The sequence below is a fragment of the Scomber japonicus genome, chromosome 23 (genome assembly GCF_027409825.1).
Source record: "Scomber japonicus isolate fScoJap1 chromosome 23, fScoJap1.pri, whole genome shotgun sequence".
NCBI classification, from domain to species: domain Eukaryota; kingdom Metazoa; phylum Chordata; class Actinopteri; order Scombriformes; family Scombridae; genus Scomber; species Scomber japonicus.
In genome coordinates, this window is record NC_070600.1 from 11,448,534 (window position 1) to 11,462,420 (window position 13,887).

Sequence of the window (13,887 nt, forward strand, 5' to 3'; positions counted from 1 at the left end):
ATTCTCTTTGTACTCTGTTCTTTTTCTCTCTATCTCACACGCCCGCTCACTCAACAAAAAAAAAAAAAAAGCGGAGGCATCCTGCTGGGCCCCGTCTCATCCTGGCTGGCGAGCGGAGGGCTAATCCAGTTAGGTGACTTTCACAGTCCACCGATAAGCAGAGAGAAAACCTTGTAATGCACCAGCGCCTGACAATGAGCCAAGTCGCTGGCACGGCTAGCAGCCCAAGCTACTCACACAAGCGCAGCCTACACCCCAACAGATCGTATATAACTTGACTTCATGCTGCATACAGCGACAATGGATTAGGACGTCTTATAATAGCTTGTGAGCTATTAAAAGCTGTTATTACAAGCTTGAAAGTGTTTCAGTCTGGTACAAGATGTAAATAAAAGGTTGCTCCTTGCTCTGTAATTCAGTGTTTTGTGTATGTAGGGCAGTGGGCGTCCATGTTTGAATTAATTAGGCTCCTCATTATTAATTATACAAATGCTTTTGATTTTTCATACATGTATTCCTTCAGTAAAGTTTTCCTTTAATCGTCCATATTGGAATGAACCAGTTGAGAGCAAATTTGATTTAGACGCGTTAGCTCCTTCATTAGCTGCTCTCTGTAACTTTCCAGGCCATTTATCCGGCCATATGGAGGAGGATTCCTATGCATCAGGCATGAGACTTTGCTCACGCTTTCCTCAACCCTAATTAGTGCTCTATTGTTAAAGCCCTGGCTGCCAATTAACAGCCACTCCTGCAAATGCAGACACACACACACAGCCGAGTGTCTCTCCTCCTCTTGCCACCAACTCCTCTCCCTCACAGCTGCAGCGTGTTGATCACCCGAGCTAAGAGGACTAGTGTTCCCCCCAGTGGGACCTTATCTCACTCTATCACTGCTCGCATTAACATAACATGAATGGCCGATTTCCCTCCCCTCTGGGCCCTCACGGAGCTCACTATTCCCTCTCCTGATATCGATGATTGCATTAGGAGCCGCGTGCCCACCCGACACGGGGGCGGAGGGGGGGGTGGGATGGTGAGTGACTGGTGTGTAAAATACTGGATAAATTACCATCCACTGCTGGCAGACCGCTGCTTCCCCCCCCCCCCACCCTCTCCACCTCCTCCACCTCCACCCCCACCCCCACCCCACCCTAAAAAGCTAAATCTACACCTAAGGGATGTATGGAAGGACAAGACGAGCTTCACAATGGAGCAGCAGAGGAAAACTTAAAACCTTATTAAGCACAAATATACAAAGACAGACAAGGGCAGACCTACCAACTACAACCATCCACATCTGTCAAAAATACACATTGAGTACACAATAAACAGCTGCACACAGTAAAAAAAGACATGTCCAGCCATCCATGGGTGACTTTGTACGAAGCAAGCAGAGGTCAAGTTTGAAAGAGGGAAGTGCGAATGTGTAATAAGTAACCATAAATGTGTGTGTTTCTTCAAAGCCAAGAGTGTGTGTGAGCGCGGTATGGTATAGCCACTGTATCCGTTTGTGTGTCCTTCTGAAGGAGCCAGGCTAGGCTAGGAGTCTGTATTGAGCACAAAGAAGCTGCCATGGTGCATAGGGGCCGGTGGTGTTGGCATGGTACCGAGACAACGGGTCGGACCCCCATCTGGTCTCTGACACTCAGTCACATACACAAACACGCACGAACCACCAGCACAGAGGGGAAGCATCGAAATGGCTCCCTGCCAGGCAGCTTGCGTAAATGTGTGTGTGTTTATGTGTGTGACCAGACAGTGAGAGACAACGTTGGCAAGCTGCCACTGAGAAATTTTCCTCGAAGACAACCGATGTGATCGCAATACACACACACACACACACACACACACACACACATACACACACACACATACACAAGACTGGAAACACAAAGGCACAATGGTTGAGGCCTCTGACTGTTTTTCTCCTTGAAAAATGATTGTTGTAATTGTAAAAAAAAATGTAATTATCCGATTCAGGGAACGAGATAAACTGTTATCAGAAAAATAGTTTTTCATTGGTTTATTATAATATTATCTGCCACTTTCATTTTGGATAAATGAGCATTGTGACTGTGATGTAGTTTGGCGTTTGATAGTATACAATAAATGACATCTTTCAGCATTACAAATGAAGCCGACTTCATTCTCTGTCAGAGAAAAGTGCCGTGAATCGACTTGAAACGCAAGGCAGATTTCAAGGAGTCTAATTACTCTTAACTGGCTGAGGTATTCAATCTTTCAAAGTAGTAAGAAGACAGGAAGAGAGAAAACGAGGGACATGTAATGACAGAGAGGCAGAGGAGCAGGAAGTGCTTTAAATGAAACTTAATATGATACCACTGGACACAAATTACCCACTTCAAGACAAAGTGTAGGGTGGGAGTGGACGCTAAAAAAGTACCTTCATAGTGTGGAAGTTTTTCACTTAACAAAAAAAAGGAAAAAAATAACCTGGATGTGTGAGTTAAATAAGAAAAGAGAGCATATTTAATAAACCTTGTGATTAAAAGAGCTTTGATCCACTGATGGATTCTGTCTTTCTCTGAGATAAACCACTTCATGAAAACCAAATCATAAAATTAGATTTCTCTTTTTCACACAGCCATAGAGGAAACCACATATACTCTACATGCAAAGTTTAAAGTAACTTTGGTTGACAATGTTGAAAACACAGTGGGGATTTCTGCCAGTAATGTGCTGAGTAATGAACTGGATTCCAGTTGTCACAGTCGCAGAGTTACTCTACGCAGAAAAAAAGAATAAAACAATGAATCCAATCAATGTCACCGTTGTGTCTTTGATGTGACCCTGCGGGGCGGTGAGCGACGTCAAACACGAGCATGACTTATCAAAAGAAGTTTCACTGCTGCCGTTCTGGGTTTTTTTTTCCAACCCACTCATTTTCTTTGCCTGACGAATCCACTTGTTTGTGACATGAAATGGAATTTCTCCGCTTTGAACTATGAAAACCGGGGGATTTAAGCGGGAGTATGTTAGTGTGTGAGCGTGCATGCAAGTGACGTCCGTGGACTCCCAGGGTGATCCGAACTCTTTCATGTGGACGCCGCTGACACTGTTTTATTATGAGAAAATAGCAGAGCCTTGCCCACTTTTATGTGTCCAAGTTCACTTTAACAACCTACTTTGTTTCATAAATCTTCTTGAATATAATTAGAGCCGACTTCTTGACATCAGAGGGGGGAGCTGTTAAGGATACCCCCCCTCTGGGTCAAAAAAAAAAAAAAGAAAACGAAAAGAAAGTGTAAAGCTATAAAAATCACAGTTTAACATCACCCCATGACACATATATCAGTCATTGCATTTTTCATGATTACTTCTTCAATTATGGGGGAATTTGTTCCTCTAAAGTCTCTACCTGAGTGGTCGGTTCTCTCTTCCATCATAAATGTGAAAGAAGACTTCTAGCTCCTCTCCTATGTTGGCGCTCATTAAACTCTTCACGTGGACGAACAAGTGATGAGTGCTCGCAGGCGCAGGGGTCTCCTTCTTGCGATGCCGGTGTTCCATCTGCAGAGGAGGGAGGAAGAGAAGAGAGGAGAGGAGTATTTTTGAGTAAGGACATCTTTATATATCATGCAGGAGTGCAAAATAAAAAATGTATGATGTCAACGCCCTGTTCTAATATAGGTGAGAAAAGGTGGTTTTGTAAAGGTTCAAAAACAGTAGGAAGCTCTAAACTGAGCTCGCTATTAAGATCCTGACATACACAATTAAAAAGGAGTTTTGCTGTGGATTGCATATATATCTTCACTTACAATGAAAAAAATAGGTTAAGATATAGATTTTCTTGATTTAACATGTAATATCCAAGACTGTCAACAGCACCAGAGGGTAAGATATGAGAATTTCAGCTACATTGTTTAACTGTTTCTTTGTTTCAGTCTAATCTTGTGCTCTTCCTCATTTATTTACCTCAGGCATTTATCCTTAAGCAGGCTAATTATTTTCTTTACACAAAGAAATAATAGTGTTGTGATTTGCATCCTTTTCAACTGGTTGCTCAATCTTGGAGCAATAACAACCTAAGCGCTAAAATTCACACTGAATATAAAATAACAGACAAACAGTAAAACACAAAAGGCAGTATCCAATTTGACCGCAGTAGCAATCTCTGATATTAAATAAATGAATCAATCTATATGAAAAAGGAATCAATATATTACACAGCACTGTGCTTGGCGTTGTGAATAAAGTACAGATCAACGTGCACATTACAGTTCTGTTTATGAGGAGGTTCATCCTAATCTGCTGTCAACATCCAAAAATACAAGGACAAACACACATACACATACACACACAGAGCACCAGATGGCCGATAGAGACACTGCCAAACTGTGCTCCACATTCACTTGTGTAGTAGGATGTAAAGAGATTGGGAGGGGGGACAAGCGGAGGATAAGGACAGAGGAAAAGAATAAAGAAAAAACAAGGACTAAGAACAGTAAATCACCACCATAAAGACAAACAGTATAAAGAGTCACACATTAAAAGGTGTGACCTGTATTAATAGATGACATGGAGTGTGAAAAGCAGGATTCTTCTTTCTACTGTATGTTTTTTATTGTCCAAGTTATATATAGCTGGGCCATGGTGCAGAAACAACTGTGTAAAATTGTATTAGTGTATTTTTTTTGTCATCATTGTGACCTGAAATTATCCAAAAAGGGTGCAAATTCTTCATTTTCATGCTTAAAAACTGCAAACCTACAAAGAAGAAACTGCAACTGGGAATGAACTCCCAGAAGTAATAACCTATCTGCAAAGGAAGTTGGATTGTTGAGGCTGAGGATTGATTTTGACTTGGGCTCATATCACCAGTTCTGAATTGGATTATTTCATGTACAAAGTGACAGTGATGGAAACAGATGGGCAAACATTTCTTCCAATTTGGCCATTTCACCAGAGATAATGAAATCAATTACCGCAATCATGAGATCACTAATTCCTGGTGGGACTATAATGTTGGAAAGTCTAACCCAAAAGACAAACAATGAGCATCATAATGTAAAAACACAGTTAGAAATTGGTTGTTTCTTCCATTACTAATATAGTGTTCAGCAGCTGACTGTCCAGGCACTGATGTTGTAACGTTCTTGAACACAGCCTAGAGTTTCATTATAATAATATCGAATCCCAAGTGTATTAACAGAGCGATGGCAATGTTGCTTTGATAAAGGCAATAAAATGTTGACCTGCAGTATCTCAAAGAAGATTTAGGCATCTGAAAGTTGATTTTCTTGCCGTAGTGAAATGTGAGTAAAAACAATGGATGCCTAGAGGGACTTCAATCCATCCTAGCTTGGAAAAAGTTGTGATATAAATATATATACACACACACACACACACACACACAGAAAAACACACGGTCCTCTAAGACTTAAACATACACCACAAATCATTCTACAATTGCAATATCTGTCAGAATGATGAATATGTTTTGCTTTGTCCTGACTTGATCTGCCCTATCTGAGATCCCAGAAGAAAACACATTAGAGAGTGATTTAACAACAAGGCACTGTTTTTATTTTTTTTCCCCAGATCAGTTTTCCTTTAACACAACAGGGTTGAGCTCCTGCTTTGGCGCAGAACGACTAGGTCTGAGGAAGGCCTAATTTATGCTGTTGGATTTTATTACGAGGTTATTTTCAGTGTGTAATTTAAGCTGCCCGGCGGGAACAGTGTGTGGTTATATGACAGCTTCAGCATGACTAGACACAAAGGACAGACATGACAGCCTTGGAATAAGTCTAGCCTAACCCTGCTGGCATCACATAATGCCGAGGACTTCAAGGAGAGGACGAGAGAGAGAGAGATAGCGGAGCAGCAAGAGCATGACCATGTGTGCTCGCCCAGCCGTCTTATTATTGTTCACTTGGTAATCTTTTCCTAAACAGCATGAAGCAGCACCAAGTGGAGTGACTGTCAAACTACAAGGAGCTTCTGACAGGAGACAGAGGTCAAAGTGAGGCTATGGAGAAACTTCTAGACTTTCTACAACCTTGTATCACAGCTTCCTTTCATAAATCACTTCTACAACTGCATTCAAGCCTCTTTTTTAGCCTCCTATCTTTTGGCTTGTGGGAGAGACACCTGTATCACACAAGCAGGAGTGAGAGAGTGTATGCAGGCTTTTAAGTGTGGGTGTCTCTCATAAGTAATACCTGAAGTCACAGAGGAAATTTTGCTACCACATGTCCAAGGCCAGATTTGAGTTATCTGTCTCTTTTGTGTGATCTGCCACTGTTACGGAATTCATCATTCAGACTCCGGTCGGCTCAACAAACAGTCTGTGCTGAACTCACTCTCTGAGGAAATGACGGGAAGTTTAAAGCAGACTCCCCTTTGCACTACAGAAAGCTTTAGCAACTGAGCATACTTAACATGAGATTGGGGAGCTAATTAGGGATTTGATAAAGGTCTTTTAACTCACTTTAAAAAGCTACTACCAAATAAAATGCTTCAAAGACTGTCTTTGGGAGTTACGTCATATAGAAACTAGGCCTGGATCTCTACAGGAAAACTTCCTTGTAACAGAGCAGCTGTGGCTCAGGGGCTAGAGCAGGTCGTCAACTAATCTGAAGGTCGGCAGTTTGACCGCTATCTCCTCCAGTCTGCATGGTGAAGTGTCCTTGGGCAAGACACTGAACCCCAAATTCCTCCCAAAGGCTGCTCCAGTGGCATGTGACTGTGTGAATGTGCATTAGGTTCGATCCTGTTGAACAGGTTGGCACTGTGCATGGCAGCCTCTGCCATTATAAATGAATGTGTGTGTGAATTGGTGAATGTTGACATGTATTGTAAAGTGTTTTAAATGTCCAAAAAACTAGAAAAGCACTATATGAATGCAGTTCATTTACTATTTACTAAAGAGAGGACATAGTATCCCTAGACTGTCTTCTCAGAGTCTATGTGCTCATCTGACCAAACCTTCCAACTGACCATATTTAAAGTTACCAAAAATTCTAGTTTCATCATTATAAGTTACTTAAACAGTTGTACTTTTTTCATAGGTGCTTTGCATTCATTTTGAGTTGTGTCTCATGCCACCTGACACATTTAAGTCCAATATTTACCCTTCTTTTACCTCTGGTTTAGTCTCCAGCATCGCCTGAAGTAAACATCTGGCTCTTTAGTGGCTAAATGCTCCATTATGTTCACTAGTTAGCAACTGACTTTGTCTGCCTTTTGGTGCTGGGCAAGTGGAATACTAGAGGGTGCTTATTTGAGCTTTTTTGCTGAAAACAGCTGTCTACTGAGGTTGGAAACAAAGTTAATGAGAGCGGGGAGAGTAAACCAAAACAGTAATATTGTCATTAAGTGTGAACACAGAGCTGAAAGATGCCAAAATGCAAATAAAGCTGAGGGGAAATGCAAAGTCATCTGAATGAGCCACACCTTTCATGTAATTATTCAATTTTATCATAAATTATGTTAAATTAGTCACTAATCTTGGCATTACAGCATTTTGGTTGCACTACCACATAAACACTTAAAATCAAATTATACATATTTCTTTTTAGAATCACTACATGTCTATATGGAATCTCACTCCTTCAGTGCACTGAATGTCTTCCCTTTATCCTTCTCAATATCCTCTTTATTTTCCACATAGGGCAGATATTATTAATCTTTGCCACAATGGTGCAGTCGGGCTTCATTTTCCCACTGTAACACCCCTCTGCCCTTTCCGCACACAGACACACACACACACACCATGTGATCCCCATCTCAATTTAATTAATCCACTCTATGGCGGCAGAGTGCATGATAGAAACAAAGACGCTGCTCTCATAAACAAAGATCTTGCTGAGAAATACTGATGTCATTTGGACTCGATGTGGCAGTGTGTTTTGCCCGAGTGCTATCGAGTGTCTGTGTGTTTTTGTATGTGGATGACAGCAGTGAATGCCTGTCCCTTTATCTTGTCCCAGTATAGGGGAATTTGCTCATTTTGTAAGCCATTTAATGGAGGTGCATTAAGCTTTCATCCTGCTATGCCGCCTTTTGTTTTGACTAACAAAAAAAGAAACAGATGGATTAAGAGCTTCAATTACCCCTGTGAAGGGAAAGCCGTCACAATGTGTGTGTGTGTGTGTGTGTATGTGTGTGTGTATATGTGTGGGTGATACAATTGTTCCCGCACTGTATCAGGGCAGAGAAGTGGTTGCCACGGTAACAGTGGTTGGGGCTTGGAGAAAATGGGAAGGAGAAGCAGGGAGCAAACAGTTGGGGAAAGGAAGGAGAGAATGAGCGGGAGAGGCATAGAGATAGATGGAAGAGGGTAGACACACCGTCCTTTTAAATACTTGCTACATATGACAAAACACACTGATGCTAGAATTGAATTGAGTGACTAATGAAAACATGTGTTTTTTTGTTTGTTAATTAATGTGAAAGGTAGATAAAATACTCAAAGTTACCAATGAATACAGTGTCTTTTAAGTGCCATTGGAGAAAAGTTGTGAAATTGTTGTATAAAGTTGGTTTGAGATGACAGATTTTAAGATAGATGGTAACCAGCTTGTTGAAACATGACCCATTCCACATATACATGGCAGAAGCACTGCAGTAGAGCCAGACTGCATTGCATCATAAATAAATCATAAGAAGAAGAAAGCAAATTAGGCATACACACATATTTCAATAGCACTGCTGAAATATGATGTCATAGACCTTGAATCACTGACTCCACAGTGACAGACATTTTCCGACAAACATGGCCAGCTTAGAAATGGATCAGGTGTTGAAACCAGGTATTATAATCAACTCTGTTCCTCCACCCTGCCTTCTAAATGAGGTGTAAGTCTGAGAGTGGAGCAGGTGATTACTGCGTGGAGAGTTGTGAAGTCACTTACCAGTCTGTAAAGCTCTGTGACACTGATTTCATCTGGGTCCACCATGCTGAACTCTTGCCTCGGGACCAGGTCCAAGCAGAGTTGTCTGCAACACAAATACACACACACACACACACACACACACACGGTATTGAATTCCAAACAGATAAGACTATATATTACTATGATTCTCAGATTCCTGCTCTGTGATAGGCAAAACAGACTTTATTGAGCGTCAATGACAAAGTGAACAAACGCACACCATACAGTCACGCATATGCACACACAGCGTCATTCACACACAAACAAGTGTCAGTCATGTAAATAAAACTAGACAGATCTGTGTCTTCTCTGAGCAACAGATGAAAGAAAAAAATCTTCTCCCTTGTAGCCCCCTGCCATGCCCACTGGTGTCTATACCCACCTTCATTCAGCTGCTTCCCTCCATCTATTTCTCTCTCTCCATCCTCTCCACCAAAATCGTCTCTGCTTCTCACTACTGACCACACTCCTTTCTTTATCCTCTACCTCTCACTTTTACTCCCTTCCTCCGTTTTTCTCTCCCCTTGGCTCTCCATGGACCAAATCAGCAGAGTGTGTGTCCTTGTCAGCAATAAAAGAGACAGGCCTGGTCAACCATACAACAGCCCACAGCAAGGGACTGTCCATCCATCCCCTCACTAAAGACTGTGTGTGTGTGTGTGTGTGTGTGTGTGTTTGTGTGTGTCTATGTCTGTGTGTCCTGAATGTTTGAGGACAGCCAGCAGCAGGGAAATGAAGGAGAGTGAAGGGTACAGATAGACAGAGAGAGAATGACAGAAGTTGTGAGGTTGTTTTTTTTAATATCACCCCCATGGCATGGAGAGGACAGAAAGAAGAAAGAGAGAGAGGAAGGATGGAGAGGGTGCTGTCTGTAAGAGAGGGAAAAAGAGATTTGATTGAGTGAGGAGTGTGCCTGCAGGGGAGGTAGGTGTCAACAAAAGACAGAGTAGCACAGAGAGAAGAGAGAAGAGAGAAAGTCTGAGAAAGAATGAAAAGATGAGGTAGAGAGCTGACAGGAAGCTAGGAAGACAGAATATACAAGTAACTATATGAAATATATAATAAGTTCATTTTCCAATTTAGTTTTGTTTGCTTTAAGTGTTAGTTCAGTTAAAACACCAGTGTTAAATGAACCAACTTGTCATTAAACCATAACAGTGTTTTTATGTGTTTTTATGCAGCCCATTAACTATAAATCATATATACTTATATACAGTGCAGAACACTTCAAACTCTACTACTACTTTTTCGAAGACATATTGTCCTAATGTGGTTATGCAGCTGTGAGCAGGGACTGCAGATGAGTTCTTGTTGCTGCTTTAAAGCAAAAGATATTGAAGATTTGCAGGAGCTAATAAAGGAACTAAAAGTCCTCTTTTCTCACTTTTCAATTACTTATTATTACATATAATTCAACAACACAGAGTTGAGTTATTCTTTGTCATTTCTTCATGAGTCATACTGTGATGGATTGAAGCAAAGACAACACACAGAGCTGGAAAGAGAGGCTAAAAAGTCCCTGACTGCCTTTCTCCAAAGTAGCAATGATGCTTTGATGAGTTGGGAAGCCAACAATATAATTTTGTTCTTAACATCAATAAACACTGTCTGTGAGAGTCAAGCTATATAAGAATTGTGTTTGACCAGATAGCAAAATTTAGCCTCAGTGGTTCTCATAACACTGGAAAGTATCGTCAGGGCTTACGACACAGGGAACTAAATTATTAGCCCTTTGTTCCTTTGAGACAAAATAGGTTAAAAAAACCAAACAGCTAAAAATGTTCCTGGGTTACTGGAAGGGTTTCTGCGGTAGAAACTGGCTATTGCAGGACAATAATAAGGAAAGATGGAAACATAAATATGGTAGTGTCTTGTTTTTAAGGAGACTGCAGTTCATCAACCAACTTTCAAATCCCTGATGTCATAACCTTTTCATAAAAATTCAGTCTGACTGAATGTTCTCGGTGATGGATTGCTGCTCTCAAGCAAAGCTTGCAATTTGATTTTCATACAGAATTGGAAAATGAATGGATTCCAATAGCTGAGCACAGGGCAGACAAATCAATCTCAGAACTTTAAGTACACTAGTGGCTGGCAGTAATTTAGTAATATTAACTTCAAGTGATGACTCATTAATGAGCTCAGACAGGAAAAAGCAAATATTTGAAATGGAACAATGTGTGTGTAAGCAACTGTCCCTGAAGTCATTTTTGGACTTGGTCTACTCACTCGTTGCCCCAGTCCAATCTCGCCGTGATGTGCTGTTTAACGTCTCTCATGCGGTCATGGGTTAGGTGGCCCACCAGCACCTGCCTCCTCAGGTCCAGGATCTCATTCATCACGTGCCAAAGCCGGTGGAACAAATCCCCCTCATTCTTCTGTGGAAGGAGGAAAACGGTAGGAGAGGAACAAGGAAGCAAAAATGAGCACTGAGTCAGTCAAGGGCCATGAATGAAAGGGAAATTGACAAGAAGGGTTAAGATTAGGGTCAGGACAGGGGTGAGGGTGACAGATAGGGGGGAAGACACAGATAAGGAGATGAAATTATACAGTCACATCGGGTCGCCCCAAAAACATAAGTGAAAAAGAAGTGACAGAATGCGCATTATAGAGCCACATCAGCACAGAGGAAGAGGCCGACCCCAGCGAGAAAGAAAGAGGAGCCGACAGAGGGACTTAAAATGGATTTGTGCAAATTAGCTTCAGTGTCCTGCTGCTTTTTGCCGCAAATGTATGCACTTTGATCCGCACGTATTCATCAGCTCAATTTAATCAGCACCCCAGATAGCTTAATAGGCCACAAACACAATCAATCCAACTAATGAATGTGTATGAAAGAGCTTTGGGTGTTTGTGACTTTTGAATTACCCAGGGCCAAATAAATTCACCAGAAGCCTAAAGAAGTGGCTTTGCTTGTGTGGTAGATATTCAAATCAATGCAAAGTCTGAGTGCGTGTGTGTGTGTGCATGTGTGTGTGTGTGTTCTTACCACATAGAGCTGTTTCCACATGGCACCCCAGTCTCGCAACGTCGACGTCATCTCTGTGATGACTGAGTCTTCAACAGGGATGACTGTCTCAAATTGCCTAAGTTACACAAAGATGCACACATAAAGAAGAAATCAATAAGAGCTTTGCCATGACCTTCACACACACACTGGAACGCAAGAAGAGAAAGAAACACAACATCACTCACCCTTTATTCTTGACGTGGGCATTCTTCAAGTGGATGTAGCTGCATGGGAAGATCCCCTTTGAACAGACGATTAACAAGTTAATGAACAAAACATGCTTTCTGCTAAGTCCATTAAGCTAGACGCTGCTAAATTCTACACACTGCACCTTTAACTGTTAGCGTGTGGAAAAGATGCACATAATCAATACAGGGCTAAGTGTGTTTGTAGATTAAAAGAGGGGAAGCAGAGAGGAACAGACAAAGGAGTAATGGGATTAAGGAGACAAAAAAGATGAAAAGTGTGTTTGTGTGCGCCCTGTTTGACGGTAATAAACTGCAAGTCGCTCCCTATTGACTCGAGGAGATCAAAGCAGAACTTATGTTTTAAGTATCTGAGGATAAATGCAACACATTCACACACTGAGACCCTGAACGCACAGCTAACACTTGACGCTCAACTACTGTAGGTTTATTATCATATATTCTTCTGCACGACAGCTTTTAGAAGCCACATCTATTACTGTCAGTCAGACCTGCAGCTCAAAGCGGGTTTTTTTTTTAAAATTTCTGAGTGTTGTGCTTTTTGTGTGTTTTGTGCTGTGTGGTGTGTTTTGTGCGTGTGGTGTGGAGTTTAATTACCAGTAATGATTCAGTTTGATTTAATTGGCTGGTTTTGAGGGTTTTCATTTTCAAACTGTAATCAGCCAAAGATTTATTGGTGCCAAATGGTGTTGGATTTGAGTTGAAAGAGCTGTCATTAACTTTTTTTTTTCCTGCCACCATTTGTAATACAAATAGTTGGAATGCTACACTTTAAAACTGTGTGAGCACATATATTAGCTATCCTATTGTAGGAGCTTGAGTGTATACAGCATGCATAGAATTAGATGAAATCATTAAAACACTGACATTCATGTCACGTAATATCAATCTGTTACCACATTAAATAATCATGTGCAATGCATTACATGTTCATTTGGCCTTTTTCAGAGCATGCATTTTGACACTAATGGTTCCATTATATTTAAATGTACCACTAAGCCAGGCCAGTGTGCCTTCATGCACACTATCAGGGTCTTGGAGCTACTGAACCTAAATGGAAAGCAGCCATTATTAATGCTGTTAAATATATTTGTGGTTTTCTTGCTACGACATGTGAGAAAAAGCTGTTTTGGGGTTTTGGCACTTTCAGCAGATGAAAGTGAGTAGCCACAAGCAGCTGTTACAAAACTGGTGGACACTTTCACCAAAGTGTTGAGGTTGAGCAACTGAAGGAATGAAGTATTTTTTGATACGAATAAAACTAAAGCTGATGAAATTTGTCACTGACAATTGTCATCACAGCATGTGAAATTGCTAGCTGCGGCCAAGCCTAGGGGAGACTTTTAAATGTCATTTTGCTGCTCTGTCAGGTGACATACCATTCAATAAAAGAAAAAATCATGAGAGTATTGATTGAGTCTACAAATTAGTTAGAGGAGTAAGACATGCGCGCACACACACACACACACACACACACTCTCTCTTACCTTGACATTTGGATTCTTCAAGATGAATCCTCGGTACCAACCTGCAGAGAAAAAGCAGCGTTTTAATTTTCAGGGTGTCACCATGAATATCACACCTTTATAATCTTCATATCTGGCTTAGATTCCGCAGAGCACATAGGGGGGGAGGAAGTGGAGAAATATGAGATGCTGTGCAATTCATAAGAGAAGGATAGAGAAGATGAATGTGAGTGTGTGAGGTGACAGTGATTTAATGAAAATGATCCAATCCTCCCCACAGCTGCATGAATTCCACCACATGCCTA

At 41.2% G+C, this 13,887-nt stretch overlaps 1 protein-coding gene across 1 annotated transcript in view; it reads right to left on the reverse strand.

Moving 5' to 3' along the window:
* Positions 1–13,887, reverse strand: part of dock4b (dedicator of cytokinesis 4b) — a 111,748-nt gene that overhangs the window by 63,008 nt on the left and 34,853 nt on the right. Inside the window, exons 3-8 of the mRNA XM_053313912.1 lie at positions 13,604–13,644; positions 12,096–12,151; positions 11,890–11,986; positions 11,130–11,278; positions 8,880–8,964; positions 3,380–3,531 (exon numbers count right to left, since the gene is read on the reverse strand). Of these exons, the coding sequence (XP_053169887.1) occupies positions 3,380–3,531; positions 8,880–8,964; positions 11,130–11,278; positions 11,890–11,986; positions 12,096–12,151; positions 13,604–13,644 (580 nt within the window). The remainder of the gene's footprint in view (positions 1–3,379; positions 3,532–8,879; positions 8,965–11,129; positions 11,279–11,889; positions 11,987–12,095; positions 12,152–13,603; positions 13,645–13,887) is intronic.